A 9,948-nucleotide genomic window follows, 5' to 3' on the forward strand; every position below is an offset into this window, starting at 1 on the left:
AACAGAACCAAATGCCCAAGTGCAAGCAACCAAAAAAAGAAAAAGAGGGAAGTGGACTAAAGCCGAATAATCACCAAACTCCAGTCCAAGAAGAGGATGGAATAAATGGAGAAGGACATCAAGTGACGCAGGGAAAAGAACAACAAACAAATGTTGAAGCAAAAACACCAATTAATCCTGCAGGAGATTATTCTTCGGGACAACACAAAGGCAATGATGGTTCCAATGAAGAAGAAGAAGGGGAAGAAAAGAATGATGAAACAGAAAAGGAGCGAGAGGAACAAAATCAAGAGAATCCTCCAGGCAAAGAACAAGAAACCAAAACTGGTGCAAACGCCACTAATCAACCAAACACGATGCCTGGCGACAATGACGGCAGCACCGCGGTCTCCCACACCGCCTCCCCTCTTTTGCTTCTTCTTCTTCTTGTTGCGTGTGCGGTTGCTGCTGCGGTGGTGGCCGCGTGAGAGTGGGGGAGAGAGAGCCGTGCACCGCCCGCACACACACTCTTCCTTCTCTCTCTGTGTGTGTGTCCCCTTGCATGGACTCTCGCCCTCACCTCACCCCACGAGGCACACACAATAATGTGCCCATTGTATATATGCATGCACACCCATGCAGGCCCGTTGGTGCTCTCTTTTGCACGACACGCACCGCTGCCGTCCTGCCTGGCTGCGTGGGCGGAGCACCGTAACTGTTTCTGTTTTGTTTTTATTGCATTGAGTGGGCGACCTCTCTCTCTCTCCCTCTGTGTGTGTGTTTTGCTTTACGGGAGCAATGAGAGTGTGTGTGCGCTGGTCGTCCCACGCTTCGGCTTTTTGTTTTGTTTTTTCATTGTTTTGTGGTTGAGTGCACCCATTCCACTTTTATTTGATTGGCGGCATGCTTTGGCTACGGAAAATTTAATCTTCCTTTGTTATTCCCATATCGTCTTTTTTTTGTTTTGAATTGTCAGCCTCTTGCATTCTTGTGAGGCCACTAAGTTTTTCCTTCGACGTACGCCATGCGTCAGTTGGTTCACGTTAACCCGTGGCTTGCAGCGTTGCTGGTGCTGCTTGTGGTGATGCCTACGATGCGATTGCTAGCGGATGCTTTGCTGTCACCCTGACGCATCCCTGCTTTTTTCATTGACGATGCGGTGCGTACCGACGGCGCGTGGACGACTCCGGTTGTGGTGAGGGTCGTGCCTCTCACAGCGCAGGATGTGCCGCAGGTGTACGGCTTCGTTTGTAAGAACCGATGGGCGCTTGTCCGCATCAAGACGTCAACGAGGATCCCTGATGACAGCAGGAGGCACTGCGGCTTCTCCTGGCCCCAGCGATGGGGTCCGCACCTTGTCGCGTTGCTGGGGCTCTGGCTGCATATAGGAACTCCGCAGCAGGGCGTTGCTGCGAGCACGACGGAGACTAAGACGACTCCACCCCTCGAGAGGGTTCCACGCCAATGCCCGGTGCGGGGAGGTGAAGCGGTCTGCCTGCGGAGTGTCGGACAAAACTGCGTGACCGTTTCGCTGCGCTCACGCCGTTGATATCACACGCTGCGGTGACGTCCACACGAACCGTGGCACCGAGGAGGGTGGCTGCATCACTGTTTGGCAGCTTAACATTGCAGGCCTCTCGTCCGTAAAAAAGATTGCATCTGCTGCGCGATTGGAGCTGCATCAAACTGACATCGTTCTTTTCCAGGAAATAAATGACCGTAGCGACGTGGCGACAAAAGTTTCTGCCTGCAATGACTTTCTTCAGGCCTGCACTGGGCGCGGTGGTGGCGTTGCCGTTCTGGTGCGCCATTCTCTACCGTGCGAGCGCCTGTAGCTCCCCGGCACTGAACTCCTGGCGACCACCGCCTTCCGCGTGTGCCCACCGGCCTGCCCCAGCATGTGCGTGGCGATCTTCTGCAGCCTTCCCCGGCAACTCCACACGTAGCTCACTTTGCGAGCAACATTCGTCGCCTTTGTCTTGCAGCGCCCATCGCGTGCGACCCGAATCTACACCATGAGCTGCGGGACGGTCGCTCACCACCAACGACGGCAGGAGAGGACCTCGCCGCCACCTCAAGCGGCATGGACTCTGAGTTTTCCGAAGACCCGGCACGGGCAACGCGGATGAGCGGCCGCGGCGTCTCGTTTCCCGAAGTGACTGCGCAACGCGTCCTGCGTGTCTTCCACTGGAATTCCACCCGTTTACATGGACTCGGACCACCCTCTGGTATTGCAGACTGCGGGGACGGAGGACGGCATCCCGCAACTGGCAGGCATGCTGCCACGACGAAAACATGCCGCTGTTGTCTTTTCCCTGCGTGAAGCTGACTGGAATGCCTCCACCTCGGCGTGTGCAACACCTCTGGCCTCTGTGATCACATGGTTGGAGATGCACCGAGGCACCGGACGAGCGGCGAGGCGCACCACACCGCGCGGCAGCCGTGAAAGCTCCAGAGGTATTAGTACGGACGGAATGGAGCATGCCGAGTGTTGCAGCGGCAGCATGCAGTGTGTACACAGCCTCACCAGGAGGCAGCCTGCTCCGAGCTGAAGTGCTCTGCAAACGGGAGGACCGCAATCATGCCCTCCGTCGTGGCTTCTCCAAGTTGCTGGAGGTCCGTGCGAAGCAGCTTGGTGCCCTCTCGAGCCCAGGCCTGCGATGCCTCGAGGCATGGCGGCACCACGTCCCCGTTCACTGGGATCGGCTGTGCTGCGGTACTGTTGGGACTGCGACTTCGCTCCGCCTCGGCAGCAGGCACACCGCGCGTCCGTCACACTGTCCGAGTCGCACGTGCTACGATCCCCACTGCTTTCTGCACACTTTTTGCTCGCGTGCTTCCCTGTGACCGAGATATGGACTGGCCCTTCACGCCGTGTGCGCTTGACTCGCCATCCGCGACTCTTTGCATGGCGTGGCTTGGCCCCGGCAGTGTATTGAATGCGTTTCTGCACCATCTTGCAACTGCTGCCCGCTGCTCGCACTGAACGATGACCAACACCTCTCTGACGGCAGCCTGCAGAGTTTCTGGGAAACGGCGGACACCACTCCCATCCGCGAACACGGGAAGGACAAATGCCGCACAGAGAGAGTTGTCGGCAAATCCCGCTGCTCCCTATGCTGCTAGGGGTGAGCGAGGGACTGGTCCACCGCTGCCTGTCAGCACTGCTGGCACACCACCGATGTCCGCCTGGATCCACGCCACGACGCACGACCCCAGACGTGGTGACGCCTGTTGGAGACGAAACGGCACGAGGGCTGAGCGATGCATCGCCGCGGAGTGCAAGCTTTTCAGGTCAATACCGAAAATGCCAAGTGTGTCAACGAGCAAAAAACGGACGACGCACCTCTGCAAGCTCCAATGACAGCCATAGCCCTCCAGCCACTCCGCTACTGCAACCACCACCAGCCGCTCAGCCGCCTGACGGTCCACGGGAGGCCCTGCCGCACATGCTGTGGGATAACTCCTCTCGCACGATAGCACCGTTCGGGACGGAGAATTCGGCCACGTTTCTACGGACAGTCCTCGGCCTATCAACGAATATTGGCCGCAACGTATAACAAAAAGAAATATTTCCCTATTCTCAGTAGAAAAAAACGTCATCGTTACAGTCACAATTTTCGCCCAATGAATTCATTGCGTAATGCCGCTCTGAGCTGCAATACTTCCTGGTACCATCCAGGTCCCTTGTCGAAACATCGATGCAGATAGGCGCCCATCCATTCCTCACAATGACGGTGTATGCCTGCGACGTACCCTCTGCTCCAAAAGGACACGTCCCTCACCACAGCCGAGATCGACTTCGCGCTGGCGACACGCATCGCCTTGTCAGAGGGAGAAAGGGCACGTCAGGGTGACAGCAAGGCACCCGCATGCACAACACATCACAGGCATCATCACAAGCAGAAGTAACAGCAGCGCTGGTGGCTGCGGGGTGACGTGGATCAACTGACGCATGGCAGGCGTATAGAAAAATTAGTGGCCCGACAAGAATACACGAGGGTGACACTTTTGAAACAATGAAACAATATGAGAATATAAGAAGAGAAGATTAAAGTGTCCGCCGTCACAGTATGCCGCCTTTCAAAAGTAAAATGGGCGCACTCAATCACAACAAAATCAAAAAGGAAAACAAACAAAACAAAAAGCCGAAGCGTGGGACGACCAGCGCACACACTCTCATTGCTCCCGTAAAGCAAAACACACACACAGAGGGAGAGAGAGCGAGGTCGCCCACTCAATGCAATAAAAACAAAACAGAAACAGTTACGGTGCTCCGCCCATGCAGCCAGGCAGGACGGCAGCGGTGCGTGTCGTGCAAAAGAGAGCACCAACGGGCCTGCATGGGTGTGCATGCATATATACAATGGGCACATTATTGTGTGTGCCTTGTGGGGTGAGGTGAGGGCGAGAGTCCATGCAAGGGGACACACATACACAGAGAGAGAGAAGGAAGAGTGTGTGTGCGGGCGGTGCATGGCTCTCTCACACTCTCACACGGCCACCACCGCAGCAGCAGCCGCACACGCAACAACAACAAGAAGCAAAAGAGGGGAGGTGGTGTGGGAGACCGCGGTGCTGCTGTCACAGTTGCCAAGCGTCGCTGTGGTGAACCCGCTCCTAACGCCCTTCTCAGGTCCCGTGTGTTTGTTGCCCCACACGCGCGAGAGTGTCCCGAGTGCCTCCGTCCACGACTCCCCCTTGTCACCGGACTCGTACACCCTGCGGCGGCCATCATCACACGCAGTCATCATCATGAGTTTGTCCTTCTCCCACTTCACGACGGAGGGATCACTGCAGCCATGGGCAGACATCCCCTTCGACAGCTTCCAACTCTTAGCATCCTTCGAGTATATGATCAGCGAAACGGTCTTTCCATCCTCCTTCTTCGTCCCTTCCACAGGAAACACAAGTGCACCGTTCTTCGTCTGAACACCCGATCCACCGCTGCCAACCAGCCTTTTCAAAGATTCATTTTGGTTGCCTTTATAACTCCACGGGATAGCGTAAGTGTCACTCCAAAATATTTTTTTGTTACTTTCGTCTTCCCTCTTACTGACGTTCCCTTTCACCAGCATGAGTCCCCAGCCACCTGCCTGATCATCGGCGGTAAGTGTCCAGCTGTAACTTCCAGCAAGCATGTAAATATCACTTCCCCGCACGACTGTAGTTGGTCGGCTCACATGTAAATTCTTCACTTTTTAGGAATCAGCCCGATCCGCTATACGCCAGGTAACTTTCTCTCCTTCGGAAGAACATTTCTCCAGTACTTGTGTCTTCAGCTTGCTTTTATTCAACTCCTTGCTTGCTTGTTCACCAGTCAACGCCAGGAGCTCCGAGGCAATCCCAGTAAAGGCATTTTCAATACCCTCCTTGCACTGCGCCTCGGCAACGGCAAACACTTCACCATTCACTTCAACAAGACTGGGAACACGTAACGAACTCACTGTTTCTTCTCCACCTTCCACGTCTCTCCAAAAATAATATTTTACTGACGAAGCTCCCTGACTTGGTTCCTCAGCGGTCGCAGCCCCACCAGTGTTGCAGCACATCATCAAGACGAGTAGCAGCACCGCGGAAGTAAACACACGCCGGGACATGTTGGGCCTCTGCGGCTCACTCTCTCTTCCTTCCCTCCTCCTGCCGCTCGATCCGGTCACGCGGCAACGGTTGTGTGTGCGGGGTGCCTTCACTGCAGCAACACGTGAGAGCATACAAATATCTGTGTGTGGGCGGTGTGTGTGCTGTTGGTCCTTTCAGCGCCTTCGAATTTCACAGTAGCGATTAGCGCTTGTTTGTTTTCTTCGTGTGTGATTGAGGGAGAAATAGAGAAACATGCCAAGAAAAGAGGTGACACAGTAAGCACCGCCACCCATCCACAGTGAGTGGCATCATCATCCCCGCAGCAGCCACTCCCAACAACGACAACTCACGCACACAGACACACGGAACAGGAGATGGAAGAACAGTGCACCAGGAACACACAGCGACGGTCACCACCAGAAGAAGCAGCAGGAGCCACAGCGGGTGCGTCGTTATTCGTCACGCGTCAGCAGACACTGAACAACGTCTACACACAAAGCAACCAGCGGGAGGCAAAAGGGCACAACCATCCTTCACAGCACTCATGCGCTGCCGCCAGTCATTTGGCTGCTGTCTCCCCTAACGCTCCTGCACATCATTCCACACAGCCGGAGAATTCCTCGTCGACAAAACCACGACGGGAGAGACACGTCGGTAGGTACAGCTGTTGGGGGAAAGTCGATAGGCACTCGTCCCAGACATCCTCAACGCCACACCATTCAATTGCTGCACGCCGCCAAAATAACAACCGCATCACGTCAACGAGGCAAATCGCGGGCTCACGACCTCCCTCCTCGCAAGAACAACCGCAGACAAAATATTGTGCGTGCGTTCTCAGCGTCCACGCCACTCCACAGCGTGTGAAACAAAGAGATTCTGCGCATTTGTCCGTGTGTTTTTCAAAGCCTAAACTTGCGGAGCTGCCTTGCGATACGAGAGAGTCTGAAGAAAGCAACAGCAGAGAGAGGCAGATGGCACACACGCAAATTACTCATATCATCACACACACACACACACACGCAGCCGCGGAATGGATGCACTCAACCACAAAATCAAAAAGGAAAACAAAACAAAAAGCCGAAGCGTGGGACGACCAGCGCACACACACTCTCATTGCTCCCGTAAAGCAAAACACACACACAGAGGGAGAGAGAGAGAGAGGTCGCCCACTCAATGCAATAAAAACAAAACAGAAACAGTTACGGTGCTCCGCCCATGCAGCCAGGCAGGACGGCAGTGGTGCATGTCGTGCAAAAGAGAGCACCAACGGGCCTGCATGGGTGTGCATGCATATATACAATGGGCACATTATTGTGTGTGCCTCGTGGGGTGAGGTGAGGGCGAGAGTCCATGCAAGGGGACACACACACAGTGAGAGAAGGACGAGTGTGTGTGCGGGCGGTGCACGGCTCTCTCCCCCACTCTCACGCGGCCACAGCAGCAGCAAGAATTGGGTGGGCACGGTCCAAAAACTAACAAAACAAAACAAAAGAGGAGCGCTCCTCGACGTGCACCGTTCCTCACATCCCCACAGTCACTGTTGCTGTTATTCCCTCTCCTCAGGCCCTCACAGACACGCCACGCTCACTTCAACACGCGCCCCTCCAGCACAGGCCTCGGGATCGTCGGGCCCTCCCACCACATGCAGCCGTCATGCGCTGCCGCTGCGCCACAACGTCGTGCCGCCTCTCCTCTCCAATCATCAGCGCTACGTCCAACGCGTACTGGCGCACGTGCTCCATGCACCGCAAACACACGGACGATCAGGTTGGCCGTCACGCACTGCATCTTCTTGTCCTCCGTGTACTTGAAGTAAACCCTCACATCCTCTCAATCCACGGCTTGGGTGCTGCGAGAGGCTGCCGAGAGGTTTCACCTTTGAGTGGAATTCCCAAATGTGCGGAAACAACGGCCACCCTCACTCCATCACACATCTCCACAACCTTCACTGTCCCGCACACACACAAGGGCGGTGTCATGGGGAAGAAAAGCCCGCCGCACAGCGCATGCACGAGGACACATGCAATAGCAACGCCATCCACGTCGCACCGCGAGATGGAGCCATGCGCACACACATGGCGGCAAAGAGGGAAAGGGCGCATCCAACTCCACGGCGCTCTCCTTCACTTCTCTCTGCCCCGACGGATTAGCACCCACACTCACAGTGAGGCACGGCGCACACCATCCGCTCTCCTCCGAGTGCACTCAGCAGGCCGGCGCCCAGTCACCCTCGTGCCATCGCAATGGGGAACACAAACAATCGTCGTCGCGGACTATCAGTGCCTCTAGCAGAAAAGAAAAAGCATGTCAACAGCACAGCCAGCAGAGAAACACTCAACGGGACACGTAAGCACTCAGCGGCAGTGAACATTGTAAAGGAAAAAACAAAAAAGAATGGGTGGGAGTCCGGAATGACCCACAAAAGTAAAAGAAAAATTAATAGAAAATTGATGCGGCAGGTCTTTTATTTCATGTGCCGAGCAGCACAAATCAACCGTGTTTATATACATATTGCCCGCACCAAAAAGAAAAAAAAATTGAAGCAAAAAGAAAAAAGATCGCATTATTATTCCACCAGCCCACACAACATCCCCAACATTTCACGCGGCATCCGGCCTATTCTTCCAATCCTCCCTTCGTGCAGTCCGTGGGACTCCACAGCCGCAGGGCCGGCAACGCGTGTGGTCAAAAACAAACAAAAAGGGGGAATGGCATCACTGATGACGGATTGTAGCAAGCGACCATTAAAAAAAGAAAAACACAGGGGCGCGGATTATTCCAATAGAACACCAGCAGCAAAAAAAAAAGGGAAAAAAAGAAAAAATTTTTTTTTAAAGAAAGTAAGTAAAAAAAAAAAGAAAAAAAAAAGAAGTCTCCTTGACAAATTCAGTGCGTTGTGCTGGGAAGCTGCACTTTTGTTGTTCCACGGGACGCCGCAATTCCACCCACCCTCACACCTCAGCAGAGAGCCACAGTGCCCCACAGCCCCAGAAGCAGCAGCAATAATAGCACCCGAGATACACAACCCTGCACGGTGCTGTCACCCTTCACACCCACAGAAAACAAGTCGGTGATATTCTCCACATCAAAAAGGTCATTGCCCAAGAGCGGCGCTGCGTTGGACTCCGATTGGATATCTCTTTCCCCAGGCTCTGTGCTCGGATGATTCGGTGCAGCACCAACGTAATCCGGCACGTCATCTTCGCGTTGAACAGTTGTTGGATCGCTGTTGGGCTCAATGGTGGCTGTTGTAACATCCGCAGTCGTCACTTCAGTGGTGTTGGATGAGTCGGGGCCGCTGTTCGTGCCCACGGCAGCATGGGAGTGCGCCTCCTTCTCTTCGCGGTCGCTGCGTTGATTGCTGGTGGACGTGGAGAGAGAAGACGGCTCGTCGTCCACGCCCTCTGAAACAAGAGGTAAAGTGGTTTGCTGCGCCGGATCGTCAGAGGTTCGACTCTGCAGAATGGCCTCATCCGTTTCACTCGTCTCATCCACCGTCGATCCAGCCACGATGGGCAGCAACGACTCTTCCTCCTGTTCAGGGTGCTCCACGCCGAGAGCATCCTCGGCATCGGGTGATTTGTGGCCGTTGGCTGCCTCCGGTGCTGGAGACAAGGGGGGCGGCAGGTCATCAACATCGGTTGCCGCTTTCTCCATCTGCTCCTCCCTCCTCTTTGTGTCGGCCACGGCATGGCTGTCAGAATACGTGACCGAAGCAGCGGCCTTTTTATTTTTCTCTTCTGGTGGCCGATCTGGTGCGTCTTGTCTCTGCTGTGATGACGTGGCGTCTTGCTTCACTTCTTTTATGACAGAAGTCTCACTGTCAGGTTGAATAAGAGTTTCACTCGCATGAGTGCTTTGAGGCGCACCCTTCAAAGACGGAACATTCGCCTCTGGAGTGCCAACAGCGTCCGCCTTCGTTAGCGCTTTAAGTTCATCATCTTTCAATGCGCGGTTGTACAGCAGGACGTTGCTCACCGTCACATCAATGTTGCCCGATTCGCTTTTGCCGTCCCCGCCAATGTAGAAGTGCGAGATGCCGTGGGGCCTCAACAGCGTTTTTAACTTTTGAGGAAAGCTCTCATAATCCTCATCGTCCTCGTGTCCATAGACCTCATCTTCGCTGTCGTATATCGTCTCTCCATCCACGTACACCATCAACCCATCATCAGAATCCATATGCAGTGCCACATGATATTTCGTGTTTGGTTTCCATTCGACATCGTCATCATGCGACGGTGCCTTAAAACTGCCGTTGAATGCCACCCTCCACTTTTTGTCGTGGGTGTACGAAAGACCAAAAAACAGCGGGCTGTCGGTTTCACTCAGCCTCACACCCAACAATGGAATGGGGGTATCTCCCTTCGGCTCACCGTCGATGGACAC

At 54.5% G+C, this 9,948-nt stretch overlaps 4 protein-coding genes and 2 pseudogenes across 4 annotated transcripts, besides 3 other annotated features; 1 reads left to right on the forward strand and 5 right to left on the reverse strand.

The window, feature by feature from the left end:
* Positions 1-467, forward strand: Tc00.1047053507731.10 (mucin-associated surface protein (MASP), putative; the record flags this gene model as incomplete). Its single annotated transcript, XM_801143.1, has 1 exon — positions 1-467. A coding segment is annotated over one exon (467 nt), but the record flags the coding sequence as incomplete, so codon positions are not given.
* Positions 1-9,948: a sequence feature (areas not merged during assembly with more than two copies in the genome that could not be assigned to a particular haplotype).
* Positions 228-292: a sequence feature (GA-rich).
* Positions 1,407-1,790, reverse strand: Tc00.1047053507731.20 (uncharacterized protein; the record flags this gene model as incomplete). The annotated part of the gene is made up of 1 exon (XM_801144.1): positions 1,407-1,790. The coding sequence occupies one exon, from the start codon at positions 1,788-1,790 to the stop codon at positions 1,407-1,409; it is 384 nt and encodes a 127-aa protein (XP_806237.1).
* Positions 1,794-2,462, reverse strand: Tc00.1047053507731.30 (uncharacterized protein; the record flags this gene model as incomplete). Its single annotated transcript, XM_801145.1, has 1 exon — positions 1,794-2,462. One exon carries the CDS (start codon positions 2,460-2,462, stop codon positions 1,794-1,796), a length of 669 nt encoding a protein of 222 aa, XP_806238.1.
* Tc00.1047053507731.50 lies at positions 4,473-5,693 on the reverse strand (annotated as a pseudogene).
* Tc00.1047053507731.55 lies at positions 7,147-7,374 on the reverse strand (annotated as a pseudogene).
* Positions 8,409-8,433: a microsatellite.
* Tc00.1047053507731.60 (trans-sialidase, putative) lies at positions 8,521-9,948 on the reverse strand (the record flags this gene model as incomplete). Its single annotated transcript, XM_801146.1, has 1 exon — positions 8,521-9,948. A coding segment is annotated over one exon (1,428 nt), but the record flags the coding sequence as incomplete, so codon positions are not given.

This window comes from Trypanosoma cruzi, genomic scaffold, assembly GCF_000209065.1.
Source record: "Trypanosoma cruzi strain CL Brener 1047053516389 genomic scaffold, whole genome shotgun sequence".
In the NCBI taxonomy this organism is placed as follows: Eukaryota; Euglenozoa; class Kinetoplastea; order Trypanosomatida; family Trypanosomatidae; genus Trypanosoma; species Trypanosoma cruzi.